General features: G+C 44.9%; 1 protein-coding gene across 12 annotated transcripts in view; it reads right to left on the bottom strand.

Moving 5' to 3' along the window:
- BRD4 (bromodomain containing 4) overlaps nt 1-15,914 on the bottom strand; it is a 212,417-nt gene that overhangs the window by 30,469 nt on the left and 166,034 nt on the right. For all 12 annotated transcript variants that reach the window (XM_030545377.1, XM_030545381.1, XM_030545380.1 and 9 more), the window contains 2 exons: nt 8,995-9,047; nt 8,387-8,684 (listed from right to left, as the gene is read on the bottom strand). In XM_030545377.1, the coding sequence (XP_030401237.1) occupies nt 8,387-8,684; nt 8,995-9,047 (351 nt within the window). The remainder of the gene's footprint in view (nt 1-8,386; nt 8,685-8,994; nt 9,048-15,914) is intronic.

Raw genomic sequence — 15,914 nt, 5'->3', positions numbered from 1 at the left:
TGGCAGCCAGCATGTCCCTGTGGCCCGTGCTGCTTCCCGCAGCTCCCATTGGCCGGGAACAGTGAGCTGCGGGCAGCTGTGCCTGTGGATGGTCAATGTAAACAAATCATCTTGAGGCCTGCCAGCGGATTACCCGATGGGCCATGTGTGGCCCACAGGTTGCCCACCACTGCTGTAGGGGGTTGTTGACCACATTGGGAGAAACAGTTTTATGCAATCTGAAATCCATCTGGAGAGACATTGTGTAGATATGGCGTTCCCTTTGGATCATTCAGTGATTGAGACAAACAGTTTCTGAGAGATACGGAATGCTTTTGTTCTAAGTAGAAAGCAAGTGCCCTGTGTACATAGTGTGGATTGTCGTCTATTCTGGTGTGGTTTAGGATAGAAAGTCAGAAGGTAGATAGGCTGGTTGAGGTGGAAAGATGAGGCAATCTTGGGCAAAAACTTAGGATGTGGTCTCAAAGAAACTTTATCTTTGAAAAAGACTATCTGGCTGATCTGTCAAAAGAGCACCCAATTCTCCCACCCATATGGCAGATGTAATGGCAATGAGGAACACTACTTTCATAAAAAGATGCAACAAAGAGCATGTTACCATGGGTTCAAATGGAGGGCCAGTTAGGACTTGGAAGATAGGTTGAGTCCCATGGTGGGGTAGGTTCTTTCCCTTCAGGATAGAAATTGCTGAGGCCTCTGAGGAATCTTTTGGGGAGTGGGTGAGCAAATATGGAGAATTCATCTACTTTGCTTTGGAACGCTGTGACAGTGGAGAGCTGCACTCAACTGAGCTCATGGAGAGGCCTGACTTCTCAATATTCCAATAGTCCAATATTCAGGGTAAAGAGGCTGACACAGCCAGAATTCATTTTTGTTGGCACATGCCTCAAATTGTTTCCATTCATGGAGGTAGTTGGTGTGGCTGGTTGTTCTGCGACTGTTTTGTACTTCATTGGAACATGTTATTTCAGGTCGCTTGAGCCATGGAGTAGCCATGCTTAGAGATGGAGTCTGTGGGGATCTGGATGAAGAACGTGACCTGCATCCTGAGATAGGAGACGAGGCAGAAGCGGAAAAGTCCGTGGTGGGCATACTGATAATTTGAGACGGTAAGGATACCAAGTCTGGCAAGGCCACATGAGGGCTATCAGAATTACCCTGGAGTTGTCCTGCCTAATCTTGTGGATCACCAAGGCCAAAAGGGAGGTTGGAGAGGAGTGTTCCACTTCATGAGGAAGGCATCGCCCAGAAAGTGGTAACTGAGCCTCCTCCCAGAGCAGAACTGTGGGCATTTGGTGTTTTGTATGGTTGCGAAAAGTCTATTGTCAGGAATCCCCAATGTTTGAAGATGTCCCAGAGCGTGTGTGTTGAGTTTCCACTCATGGTCCTGGGAGAAATTCCCGCTTAATGGATCTGCCGTGGTGTTCTGGCAACCAGGTAGGTATTGTGCTATAATGTGGATATAGTGTCTCATGCATAATTGCCAGAGTCTGAGGGCTTCTACACAGAAGTAGTGTGATAGTGCTCCCCCACGTCTGTTTATACAAAACATGCAAGCTACATTGTCCATGAGGATTTGTATAGTCTTGCTTTCCATTACCAGTAAGAAGTGGGAGCAAGTGTTGTGAACAGCTCTGAGTTCTAAAAAGAACAGGAGTACTTGTGGCACCTTAGAGACTAACAAATTTATTTGAGCATAAGCTTTCGTGGGCTACAGCCCACTTCTTTGGACGTGGGCTGTAGCCCACAAAAGCTTATGCTCAAATAAATTTGTTAGTCTCTAAGGTGCCACAAGTACTCCTGTTCTTTTTGCAGATACAGACTAACATGGCTGCTACTCTGAAACCTGTCTTAGTTCTAAGATATTTACGTGCAGAAGAGCTTCCGCTGGGGACCAGCGGCCCTGGATAGTCCACAGACGTAGATGTGCTCCCCAACCCAGAAATGATGCATCTGTTGTGACGGTCATCGTTGGGAGAGTTTGCGTGAAAGGCACTCCTACGCAGATGTTGTCTGGTTGAGTCCAACCAGGGAAGATACTCCTTTACCTTGTTTGGTATTGTGAGGTGCTTTTTTATATTGTGCCTGTGTGGGACATAAACTGAGTTGAGGCAGGCTTGAAGGCATTTCATATGAAATTGTGCATGTTCTGGAAGCCATGTAGGCATGTTGGTGGTGACTTGTGGGCTGATTTGTACTGTAGCAATCAAGTTGGTCAACGTGAGGAAACGTTGTTGTGGTAGAGAAGCCATTGCCTCGAGAGAGTTGAGGAAGACTCCAATGAACTCCATTTGTTGCACAGGTATTAGTGTGGACTTTTGGCATTTATTTAGACCAAGGGTGGGCAAACTTTTTGGCCCAAGAGCCACATCTGGGTGGGGAAATTGCATGCAGGGCCAAAAATGTAGGGCTGGGGCGGGGGTTTGATTGTCGGAGGGAGTGTGGTGTCTGGGAAGGGGTGCGATGTGCAGGAAGAGGCTCAGGGCAAGGGGTTGGGGCAGAGGAGGTGTGTGGGGTTTATGAGGGGGCTCAGGGAAGGGGGTTGTGGTGCAGGAATGGGGGCACAGTGAAGGAAGGGGTGTGGAGTGCAGGTGGCTCTCAGGTGCGCATGACAGCCCTAGTGGAAAAGGTTTTTTGAGGGGGAGAGGCTGAGGGGTGGAATTGTAAGGGAGTTGGGGAACTTTCCCCATGCAGATCCTGGCTGACCCCAAGTCTCTCCCATTCAGTCAGGCACATCTGCCCCTGTCCCCGTATCTCCCATCCCCAGGGGTCTCTACAGCCTCCTTCCCCATCCCCATGTGTCCCTGCAGTCCCCCTCCCCCATCCCAGTCTCAGTGCTGTCACCCCACTAGCTCCTGAGCCCACGCCCCAGTCTCTCCTCTCATTAGCCATTCTGAACCCATGTCTGTTACCCCCCAGCAGCCCCATGTGCCCCACTCTGTTCTAACCTGGTTCCACGGGCATGGTGCTGTGATGACCTTCTACTCCCGGGGGAAGTCTGCAGCACTAGGCACACACACAATCCCCCGCCCCCAACACGTTCTGCCCCAGAAGTGCTGCAATTCTCCCTTTTGCCCACCAGAGGCCACTGTGGCACCAGAACAGCCAGCAGCATTCATGCTGCCGGCTCTTCTGGTGCCACAGTGGCCTCTGGTGGGCGAAAGGTGCAACTGCAGCACTACTGGGGCAAAAATGTAGTTTCTGCTGAAAAAAAATTCTGCAGGACACATGAATTCTGCATGACCATAGATGAACAGAATTCCCCAAGAGTAAATAACTGCCATGTGAACGTAGGTGTCCTGAAGATCCAGAGCATGCAGGGAAGACAGTCTACAGAGTGACCTTTCAGAACCCCATGTATCTGATATATTTGTTGAGGCCTTACCTCTCCTTTGGATACCAGGAAGTACTGGGAGCAAAAGCTATGCCCTGTGTTCCAGTGGAACCTTCTCCACTGCTCCCAAAGGCAGCAAAAAGTAGACCTCCTCAAGGAGCAGTATCTCATGAGAGGGTCCCTGAAGAGGGACAGGGAGGGAGGGTTGGGAGATGGTGTAGACAGGAACTGGATGGTATAACCCAATTTGACAGTGCTTAGGACCCTGCTCTCAGAAGCGACTGAATCCCAATCATGATGAAAGAGAGCTAGCCTGTCCCCAAAGGAGGGAGATGAGGAGGAAGGCGCAATGACAAGGACAGTGTTTTGGAGCAAAGAGTCAAATGGGCACTTGGAAAGGCGTGTGGACTAGCCGAACCCCAAGACCAACAGCTTCCTCCCGTTGGATCTATCCCTCTTTCTGGTGTAGTCCTGTGCCTCAGGGCATGTCTACACTTACCTCTGGAGCGATCGATCCAGCGGGGGTCGATTTATCGCATCTAGTGAAGACGCGATAAATCGACCACCGAGCACTTGCCTGTCGACTCTGGAGCAAGAAGCGTAGGCAGAGTCAACGGGGGAGCGTCAGCAGTGAACCCACAGCAGTGAAGACACCCTAAGTAGATCTAAGTACGTTGACTTCAGCTACGTTATTCACGTAACTGAAGTTGCATAACTTACACCGATCCCCTCCCCAATGTAGACCAGGCCTCAGAGGAGGGAAAGGCTGGCCAAATGTGCACTGCAGATAATACTGCTGCTGCTGGATGCCACAGTAGCGCCTCTGCATCCTGAAGGACTGCAGGGTAGCCCTTGAATTCTTAAAGGAGCGCTGCGTCTCCTCAGTTTTGTCTGAGAACAGTGTTCAGCTGTCAAAGGCCAAAGAAAGCCAGGAACCCCATCTCATGGTGACCACATAGGCCACCCACCCTGGCCGAGGTGTCCATGATATCGCATGTGGATTACAAAAGGCATCTTAGCCACCAAGCAGCCCTCAGTGACAAATGTCAGACAATTCCTCCTGACATAGCTATCCAAGTTAACAAAACTTTACTTGGACAGCAAGGCTTGCTGATTGGCAATTCACATCTGTAAAGAGGAGGTGGTGTAAATCTTCCTGCCCATGAAGTCCAATCGTTTAGAGTCTCTAATCTGTTGTTCACCACAGTTACAACTAGTGAATTTGGGACCAGATGGGAGTTAAATCCCTCAAATCCCAGCATGGGAATGAAATAGTGCTTTTCTATGTGCTTAGCTATAGGTGGTGTCAAAGTCAGAGTGCACCAGAGGGCCTTAGCCAGTTCAAGGAGCACACTGCTAACAGAGAGGGTGACTCTCCCAGGGGCATAGAGCTGTAAAATGTCCATCAATTTGTAGGGGTTCTCTTAAAAGAACTCTGCTTGGATACCAAGAAAAGCAGCTACATATTGCAAAAGGTCTTGGTACACCTTAAAATCCAGTACCAAAGGGGAGGATGAGCCATGCAGCACAGCATCATTTGGGGATGAAGATGAGGCCCTTAACTGAGTTCAAAGCCAGATCCTGTTCCAGGGATGACGGACCCAGATGGGTCAACTCTGGACGTGCCACAGAGAGGACTGCCAGTGCCTTGGCCTGCCGTGGATCAATGGTCACCAGCACAGACTTGGACGGCAATCTTGCCTTTGAGCAACATGAAGAGTAGGATCTCTGCGATCGAGGAGTGTCCCAGATTCCACTGACATCGATAAGGCATTGTTTGCCAACAGGTGCAGGGCCAGGGACCGCTGTCCTGAGCATGAGATGTGTGCCAATCCTGTTACATGTAACAGTCCATCAGTGGCCCTCAATGCTGGTTGGGCAATAGAGTGTGAGAGGATGACAATGCCAACTCAGAGGAGCCTCAGGATTCCGGAGATAAGGGCAGAGCAAAACCGAAGGGAGCAAGTAGATGTTTGACTCGTCTATTGTCCAGAATGAGGCAGGAAACAGTGCTGCCAATGGAAGCAATACCATTGGTACCAAGTATGCCAGTGCCTGACGCAGTGTCAGTACCGAAGTGAACAGTGGTACCAGAGCATCTGATGGCACTGTCAAGAATGGTGAAAGCCACCATGGAAACATGTGCTGTGCCAACTGCAGCAGTGCCGAGGTTCCTGCTACCTGGGTCCCATGTACCAGTACCAGCCCTATTTCCACAATTTGTGGAAGGGGAACATTGGGATGCAGTGCCAAATGACCCAAGGATTCAGTGGCTTGTTCAATAGAAGGGGCTATAGTTGACAGAGACTTGGCCAAGTCCTGGACCAAAGGAGAGGTTGGGACTGAAAGGTAGAAGGAGGTCTGTAGCTACTTGGTATGCTGCTGACGCAGAAACAGTCGGCACTGACATCTTCCTCATCAGTACCAGACTCAATGGATGTCCAGCGGCTGGAACCAAAGTCAATGGTAGATGGTTTCTCACCTCCCTATTAGGTTCCGGGGAAGGGTTAGAAGCATCAGCTCCATGCTGTTCCATGCTTTTCCTGCGGGAGGTGGAAGAGGCACCCCAAAACCTGGAGCAGACCCTACTTGCAGATGTGATTGCAGAGCCATTGGCCATGATCTCTGAAAACTCATGGCGATCAGGGGAGGTCTCAGACGACTAGAAAAAGGTTAATGCAGTGCCCATCTTTTAAAAAGGAGGAGGAGGAGGATCCGGGAAACTACAGGCCAGTCAGCCTCACCTCAGTCCCTGGAAAAATCATGGAGCAGGTCCTCAAGGAATCAGTTTTGAAGCACTTCAAGGAGAGGAAAATACTCAGGAACAGTCAGCATGGATTCACCAAGGGCAAGTCATGCCTGACTAACCTAAATGCCTTCTATGAAGAGATAACTGGCTCTGTGGATAAGGGGAAAGCAGTGAACGTGTTATTCTTTGACTTTAGCAAAGCTTTTGACATGGTCTCCAACAGTATTCTTGCCAGCAAGTTAAAGAAGTATGGGCTGGATGAATGGACTATAAGGTGGATAAAAAGCCGGCTAGATCGTCGGACTCAACGGGTAGTCATCAATGGCTTCATGTCTAGTTGGCAGCCGATAATCAAGCAGAGTGCCCCAAAAGTCAGCCCTGGGGCCAGTTTGGTTCAATATCTTTATTAATGATCTGGAGGATGGCATGGATTGCACCCCCCACAAGTTTTCATATAACACTAAATTGGGAGGAGTGGTAGATTCGCTGAAGGGTAGGGATAGGATACCGAGGGACCTAGACAAATTAGAGGATTGGGCCAAAAGAAATCTGATGAGGTTCAACAAGGACAAGTGCTGAGTCCTGCACTTAGGAAAGAAGAATCCCATGCACTGCTACAGACTAGGGACCAAGTGGCTAAACAGAAGTTCTGCAGAAAAGGACCTAGGGCTTATGGTGGATGAGAAGCTGTATGAGTCAACAATGTGCCCTTGTTGCCAAGAAGGCTAACAGCATTTTGACCTGTATAAGTAGGATCACTGCCACTAGATCGAAGGATGTGATCATTCCCCTCTATTGGCCATTGGTGAGGCCTCATCTGGAGTACTGTGTCCAGTTTTGGACCCCACACTACAAGGAGGATGTGGAAAAATTGGAAAGTGTCCAGTGGAGGGCAACAAAAATGATTAGTGGGCTGGAGCACATGACTTATGAGGAGAGGCTGAGGGAGCTGGGATTATTTAGTCTGCAGAGAAGAAGAACGAGGAAGGATTTGATAGCTACTTTCAACTACCTGAAAGGGGGCTCCAAAGAGGATGGATCTAGACCGGGGTCTACAACCTTTCAGAAGTGGTGTGCCGAGTCTTCATTTATTCACTCTAATTTAAGGTTTCGCGTGCCAGTAATACATTTTAACGTTTTTAGGTCTCTTTCTATAAGTCTATAATATATAACTAACTATTGTTGTATGTAAAGTAAATAAGGTTTTTAAAATGTTTAAGAAGCTTCATTTAAAAGTAAATTAAAATGCAGAGGCCCTCGGACCAGTGGCCAGGACCGAGCAGTGTGAGTGCCACTGAAAATCAGCTTGCATGCCGCCTTCAGCACCCGTGCCATAGGTTGTCTACCCCTGATCTAGACTGTTCTCAGTGGTAGCAGAAGACAGAACAAGGAGTAATGGTCTCAAGTTGCAGTGGGGGAGGTTTAGGTTGGATATTAGGAAAAACATTTTCACTAGAAGGGTGATGAAGCTCTGGAATGGGTTACCTAGGGAGGTGGTGGAAGCTCCTTCCTTAGAGGATTTTAAGATCAGGCTTGACAAAGCCCTGTCTGGGACGATTTAGTTGGGAATTGGTCCTGCTTTGAGCAGGGGGTTGGACTAGATGACCTCCTGAGGTCCCTTCCAACCCTGATATTCTATGATTGGTCTTATGCGACCTTTTCCTCGGCACAGTCAACAGGGAACAGCCCCTACTGAAGTACCTGCTCCAGAACGTGAAGTGGTAGTGCTGTTGGAGCCCAAGGGCAACCACTGATCCACTGAGGGCCTTGGGACCAAAGCAGGCCACATGGCCTGTTCGAGCAGGCGCTGCTTTAGGCAAAGGTTTGAAGTCACTTGAGTCAGTTTCTTAAACTGATCAGCAGACTGCGCAATGCTTCTTGACATGGGCCTTGCTACTGGGGATTTCTTCCCCACACAAAAAACAAATGTTTAAACCCCAGAAGGGCATCACTGGGGAAACAGACTGGTAACACAAACTACTCTAACATTAAGGGTACTGCTAACTATATATAAGAGAAAAAACTAAATTAATTGAGAGGTTGAGACCACACAAAGCTCCGACATCAGTCATGAGCAGGAAGAAGGAACTGAGGAAGGTCAGGACAGCACTGCCTCATGTAGCCAGGAGGACTATAGCCACAAGGCGTGAGTGCTACATCTCTACAGGTACTGCTGGGCAAATTTCTCCTGTTCTGGTATGCTGAGGAGACACACACCTACATGGAATACATGGCTGCATCTACTCCAAGAAGAAGAAAGGGCGACAGCTTTAGACACACAGCATTGCCCATTAAATGCTTACCTGGAGGAGGGACTACTGCATGTTGGTTCAAGTGAGGAGGAGTGCTATGCTCAGGTTGCTGGGGAAGATGGGGTGGCATCTCTGGCTGAGGAAGATGCATGATGGGCTGGGTGAAATGTGTGATAGTGTCGAACATGTTCCCTGGGAGCGGATGCTCCATGATGGGGACCTGTGCAGGCACGAAAGGAGGGGGAGAGGACTTCATTGGAGGCGGTGCTTGTTGAGGGACAGGCTGTGGAGGCAGTGGTTGCATCTGCTGCTGCTGCTGCTGCACCTGCTGATGGTGGTGGTGGTGATGCTAGGGAAGACAAAAACTCATGAGATCAGCAGAACATCTTCTCACTTAAGCTTCCAGCCTTGTGTTATCTGGTATGCAGGGAGGCAGCTCAGAACAATTCCAGACATCAATAACGGAGGGACTGAGCCTGTGGCTGACTATAAGCTCCTGATCTAAAAGGGAGATCTAAATAAGAGTATTGTTCTCCTAACAGTCTGTGTGCCCGGCCCAGCCCAACCTCTATGATGGTTTGGTGGTCAATGTATACTGAGGACTCTAATTCATAAGAATTCTCTTATGGCTCCAGGAGGGAGGCTTCTCCCAAACTCACCTTTTTTTGCTCTCGCCCAGAGTGCCCTTTCTTCTTCAATTTTGGTGCCATTTCTGTGGAGAAAGGAAGAAGGGATAATAAAAGGGTTAGCATCCAGATGCTGCTCTTCCAGGAATCACTGACACAAATATGGGAGCAACTAATATTACTGATCTCGGTTACAAGTACAACACTTAAATCACAGGAAGAGTAGCGAAGTTTTGGTGCTCACTGCAAACTGCTCCCTGAAGCACTCGTGAAGAACACATTTTCAGACACAAGAACAGGCAGCTTTTCCCTGATTTTAACTTTGAAACTTACTACAGATTCCTGAGGAAAGAAATTCGGTTTCCTTGGCTACATTTTTGTTCTTTCACAAAACCAGGAAGGATCAGAACTTTCAAAACATCAACTACAATGATTTACAAAGAAATTTCTTCAAGACTTTGACCAACACTAATTCTTCAGCCACAAGCCTTTGAGACACCCAAGTGACCGACTGTAAGAATTGGTAAGCCCTTGCCTATATTAGAGTTTCTTGGAAATCTCTCACCAGTGCAGTGCCACTGGTGGTAACCAAAGTGGGAGTTAGTGTGGATACGACTCAGGGCGCTGCCAGAATTTGTGTCATGGTGTCTTCTACACCGATTCTGACCAGTGTTAGATAATGGTGGTAAAAATGCCAGTGGTCTACTGAAAATACTTCCATTGCTACCATTGGTGGAGCTGGAATGATGGAAAAATCTCTCAAATAGCCTACTGGAGATACAACCTGACAGGGCTGCAGAGAGCTGGCTGTGAAGCAAGTGTTTTCACAGCCCATTAGTTAGCTCAAGAGCACTTATTTGAATATTACAATATCCACGATGGAGAAGAGGAAATAAATAGACAGCAGCCACGATAGAACAGAAGCTACACAGAAAGCCATCCTTCCTCACACTGGAGAATTGTTAAGAGTTTGCATCCAAGGGCCTCTTGCTGTTTAAGCAAGAAGAGGGCTTAAACTCACCACTTTCTATCAGAGGTCACACTGGGAGTCAACAGAAGAAACTTTCTTCTCCATCCTAAAACAAAACTGTCTGAGACTTTCAGCAGCTTTCACTACCAGTCATCCTCTCTCCATTGGTGAAAATTTGTTATATATTAGAGCTTCCCAAGACTTCCTTTACAGCTTACTTCAGAGTTTATTAAATCAACAAAAATGAAAGGCACAGTATTGACCATCTGGCTTAAATTTCCTCCTCTGCAGAATTCCAGCCAAACACCTGAATCAATTCCCTTGCTTGAACATGCTCTACTTCATCATTATTTGGCATGACCAGTGGTGTGGTGTTAAGACTCAAGCACTACCCCTGAACATGGGTTTAAAACAGCCTTGGCAAAATTCTAGTGGCACATTCATGCCGCAGGGTTTTTTTTGTTTTTGTTTTTTTTTAATCGGTAAGTAAAGTATTCCTATTTTCACTGCCGTGAATCCTCATGGGAGGGGACAGGCAAATACGGTAGAATTTGTACTTAGGCTGGTAAATTGAAGTCAGACTAGATAATCACTTTTGTACCTTCCGGCCTTGGAATCTATGAAATTTTCATAATTATGCAAGGCCAATACAAAGTCAAACCATTTTGTAGCAAAATTTAAGATGATCTAATAAGTATTCAGACCCACTTCCAACGTATATCATGGTTTCTTCATACGTGTCTCTCATTATGAGTTTCCCTGTCGTATAAGGTAAACATAGCATAATTAAAGTATTCCTGTTGGTCCCTTCAGCCACCAGAGTCTATCATTACAGTGATTCCCTAAGCGATATCATTTTACCAGAGCAAGACCTCAAGTGTGTCAATAGACTCCCAGTCAACTGTTCACATTTTCCATGGTTCAGGCTGTTTTTGTGACCACTAGGAACAGGCCAAGCTCAGCTGCAGGTCAGAACATGTCCAAGAGTAAATGGACGGTTGATAGCAGAGCTCCATCATTACAGTAGGGAGATGAAGCAACACCACCACTGGTTGGGGCCACTAGTCGTTAGAGGACTACTGTACAAATCTGACACTTTGCCAGTCTAACTTGGTAAGAATAATTACTTAACTAGGCTTTGACCTAGCAGAAGACATTTCAAAGAGCCAATAAAACCTCAGTAAGTTACATGCATTAAGGCTCATGTGCTAAACATCCATACAGAAGTGGATGGAACAAAAAATAAATAATCCTTTGCACTTTTCCTATGAGGCTCTCCAACCGTTTTACAAATGGGGCCAAGTATCATCATTCCCATTTTACAGATGGGGAATCTAAAACATAGAGGTTTAATGTCTCTCTTGAAACTCTATATGGTAGAGCTGGAAATTGGATCCCAGTCCAGTGCATTTTCCACTGGACTACAATTGAAAAAATGATTATGGTTAATCTGCTTGCAAACTTGTTTAAAAGAGTAGATTTTGACAAATATACAAAGCCATCTTAACCAGCCACTTTGACATTACTTTGCACAAAGGAGAAAGAGAGAGAATGATTGATGTTTTCTGCTATTAAGTGACTTGCCCCACATAGACTTTCCCCATCTGAGTCAAAAACCCAGGTAACAGAGAGAGAGAGGCTGAGAGAGAATTAATCACAGGAACACCACATCAATTAACTGAAGAATCACCACTGAGCCACTGAAAGGCAAGAAGGAAACACAGCAACATGTAGGTCTTCAGGAAAATCATGTTTTACAACTATTCACTGAGGTCTTTTCTGAGTTCCTACTCTATGACTGCGGGCAGAAAATAGAAGCCCCATACTGATCAGTAAACTAAAATCAAATTTACAGAAAAAAGTCATCAAAGTGACAGATGTCAGTCTCTGTAACAGTTAAGTATCTAAGAGACTGGTCTCCTTTACTGTGAGCCATACACTATGTGAGGGGTGTGCAAATGTGCTTTGGAGTCTGTAACTGCCACATTCTTATTTGATGCAAGTGTAATATATATAGCAAACAAAACCTGATTCATTTTGCTTTAAAACATTCTACTTGCTGATCCACTTTTACCATGACTGCATCACAAGAAGCTTCCTACCATGCATACCAAACTAGGAGGAAACTGAATAAGCTGTGTGGCTGGAAAAAAGAAGTTACTGAAGGTACCAATATTTCTGTCATGTTCCATTCAATCAGAAGAAAAAATACCCATGGGAAGAAACCAAAGGACAGGATACAAACAAACGTGGGGGGTTCCAGGAAAGGAGAAGGTTTACAAAAGGACACCACCACTTGAGGAGAAGAGAAGGAAAACTATGAAATATTTGATCTTTGCAAATCAATGGGATTTGAGAGAATTCCTCTCAATAAGTTGCAGATTTGCTGCATAAGTACACAAGGAAGTTGCACTAGTAAACATTATCAGCAAAAAGGCAGTTACGCCGGTGTCACTCCTACATGAATGGGACTGGAAATGGGAGATTATACATAGAAAGTCCTCTGTTTCAGGAGTCAGCCAAAAATGCCATGTTTAATATCTAACATTTCTCATTTGTACTATATGTTAGAGACCCCCCTAGCTTCATGGTTTCCATGCAGCTGATCAACATGTATTTCACAATAGTAAAGGTGTGAAAAAAGAGGGACTATCAGACATATTATAAGGCTGTGTGCAAGTGTCAACCCTGAAAAGCAGTTGAAAAGGTACCAAACCCTGTAAAATTGACATGATTACTCCTGGTGTCACTCTGCCCTAGTTGCTTCTTTGTACAGGTGTTTGCTCTCACTCCTATATTTCTCAGAGGTGTGATGGCTAGCTTCTAACCAAGCTCCTCAGAAGCGGCACGTTTGCTTACTGGTGTGCATATTTCTTGTATTGATATTGTCTTTAGTTTAAACTGAATTGTTGACAAACTATCACGTTTAACCAAGATACTGGACTATGCTCTGCACTTAGGTAAGAGAAAATGGTTTGGTCTGGATTGACAAGAAGCCCCATTCACTTTATATTGCTCTGACCAAATGGTTGTGCATCTCCTGGTTTGTTTGGATCAGCAGTTCTGTTTAATATTGGAATCACACCTGTGAGTCTGTGGGACTAAAGAAGCTATGGACACAGCTCCACTCTGCTGCACTCCAGCCAGCCACAGTACACTAACCTTCTGGCCATTTAACTAACCATGAGGTTTCAGAAATGCAAGAACAGGCAAACAAAAGACAAAGTTATAAAACATGGCCCAGAAAATCACTTTTTTAAGCTTAAAGCGCGGTTTTACTCTGAATAGTCACATCAGCTATTTTAGAGATAAAATTTTGCTGCTTTTTATTCTTATTAACCCTGTAGAGCCAACACAGCCAAGAGTGACTGAGCTGCTGATTCTATTCCATCTTGTGTATTTACAAAATTGCTAATTAAGTTCCAAATCAGTGTTCCACCTATAGAAGTCCATGAAAGGCACCAAGGGCTCCACGTGAACTAAATCTGGTTCACAGAACCATTTCTCTCTTCATACCACATTTCAACTACGGCTTTAGCTCTTAGAGCTCAGGTTGCGATTTCAAGGCTGGTAGTTAGAAAAAATTTCTACTTGTGTACACAGCACATCTGACACAGAAATCCTCAAGACACAATAGATATGGGATTCCACAATGCCATTCTCACAAAGTCACTTTTCAGAGTAGAAACATGAAGATCAGAGCCCAGATTCCAGTAAGTGAAGCCTCTGTTTACAATTAACTTATTCTATCAAACAGCTTTCCTCTCTGGAAGGTTCTAGGGTAGCTTCCCCACTCTCACAAGTTTTTCCAATTATTAATTAGTTACTTCCCCACACTTTCACTGAGTAAGGTGAAATACTCAATACAATAGTATACAATTAGACACTTGGTAAAAATATTCTTTCCATTTTGAAATGACTTCTTAAAACTGCAATGCCATTATACAAAAGGTACATTTTCTGTAGCAAACCAAACACTTTATTTATTTTTATTTAAAAACAAAAATATAAAAAACTATACAACTTGTTTTAAAAAATATTGTGGTTACATTACTGTTAAATCAAAAAGCATGCAGATAAAAATATAAAAATAAACAGATGTGTAATTATTTGTAGATAAATGCTAATTGAAGTGCCTTAAAAGGAATCTGAATTAAAATGGCAATGACAGTCCATTCATTGTCAAATGCATTCTTACTTTCAAACAGTTCATACTTGTGCATCAGAGAAACTAGGATTACAGCTTTGCTAGTAACATGCAGTTATACATTCCAGTAAAAAATCAATCCCAGTCCCCAGCAATTTATAGAAAAATACAACACAACAGGAACAATCATGTGATTTGGAGAAAACATTTTAACAATGCTAAGAGACTGTAAGTAAATACTTTACAAGATAGTTTCAGTTATAAATTAAACTTCCCTTGATAGCACAGAGAACCTCCATACTACCCTGGTATTAGAGATGAGCTCAAAATGTGAATACTGTGTATAAGCAGCTCATGGTCTCCAGACTGTGTTGTGATGCTTTCTTGGCATTTTGCCGGAAGACAATTAAATCTAATTGCTTCCCTTTCCCTGTTGTGCAGGAACAGCAGATCAACTCATTGTGGCTTCTATGCCACTGACACAGTCAAGTAAGGCAGAAGTGTTCCCTAAAAATGTGGCTAAAGAAAGTTGTTAGCAGTAGCAAGAGCACTAAAGCCCAAGCTTCAAATTGGTCTTGGATAAGATGTATATCTAGCTTTACAGAAAAAGGGATACCTATATTCTAATGTGCTGGCTTATGAGTTTATTGAATTTCTAATGGAACTATCACCTTAGTAGAAAAATGCTGATGCGACATTTGTCAAATTATTACATTAAAAAACACTAGGGTTGTTGGGTTTTTTCTTCAAAACCCTAATCTTAACAGGGCAAAAGAACAGTGATTAAAAATAGTACTTAGCTTTTCTATGTATCACAGTACATAAACGCACTAAGGCCCGGATCCTGCAGTCAGTTATGCAAGTGAATAGTTTCTTAAAAGAGGATTACACTCAAGTACAGGTGCCTAGTGGACTTTGAAGCTCTGCATGGTGCTTTACAAATATTAATTAGTTCTACTTCCTCATTTCAGATGCAACCAGAATCAGCATGTTATAAACTGACAAGGAGTGGTGTATCAAGACTGTAATTGTTCAGTGGCTCAAAACCAAAGCACTTTTCCTGACGGTTCATTAGAAAATATGGAAACTATGTTTTAAAAAATGAACATCCCCAGTTAAAAGATAAAAGAATAAAGAGAAGAATATCCCATACCCAAATTCCCAACAAAAGAGTTTCTATTAAAACTCACCACATTAAAATAGAATATTAAGCCAAATGTTATATAGTTATCAGAATGGTCAGGGTGCAAATCTGATCAGTCATAGAGCCTTAACAGTTGAATTTCAATAGTCAACTCCTCAACTGCATAGTTCTATGAGTAACTACTCAAGTGGTTTGCAGGACCACAGATATGGCAATGCTCTTCTGCAAAGCCCCTTTACTGATGCTTAGGGCCCTACCAAATTTATGGCCACAAAAAGCTTGTCATGGACCATGAAATCTGGTCTCTCCCCGTGAAATCTGATCTTTTGTGTGCTTTTACCCTATAGTATACAGATTTCACAGGGGAGACCAGCTTTCTCAAATTGGGGGTCCTGACCCAAAAGGGAGCTGCAGGGGTGGGGTTGGGTCACAAGATTATTTTAGGGGACTCATAGTATTGCCACCTTTAATTCTGCATGGCCTTCAGAGCTGGTTGGCTGGAGAGCAGTGGCTGTTGGCTGGATGCCCAGCTCTGATGGCAGTGCCCTAACAAGCAGCAGCGCAAAGAAGGGTGACAATACCATACGATGCCATCCTTACCTCTGTGCTGTTGCTGGCGGTGGCTCTGCCTTCAGAACTGGACTCCTGGTCAGAAGCTGCTGCTCTCCAGCTACCCAGCTCTGAAGGCAGCA

The sequence above is a fragment of the Gopherus evgoodei genome, unplaced genomic scaffold (assembly GCF_007399415.2).
Source record: "Gopherus evgoodei ecotype Sinaloan lineage unplaced genomic scaffold, rGopEvg1_v1.p scaffold_37_arrow_ctg1, whole genome shotgun sequence".
NCBI classification, from domain to species: Eukaryota; Metazoa; Chordata; order Testudines; family Testudinidae; genus Gopherus; species Gopherus evgoodei.
This window is presented reverse-complemented; position numbering and strand designations above follow the sequence as displayed.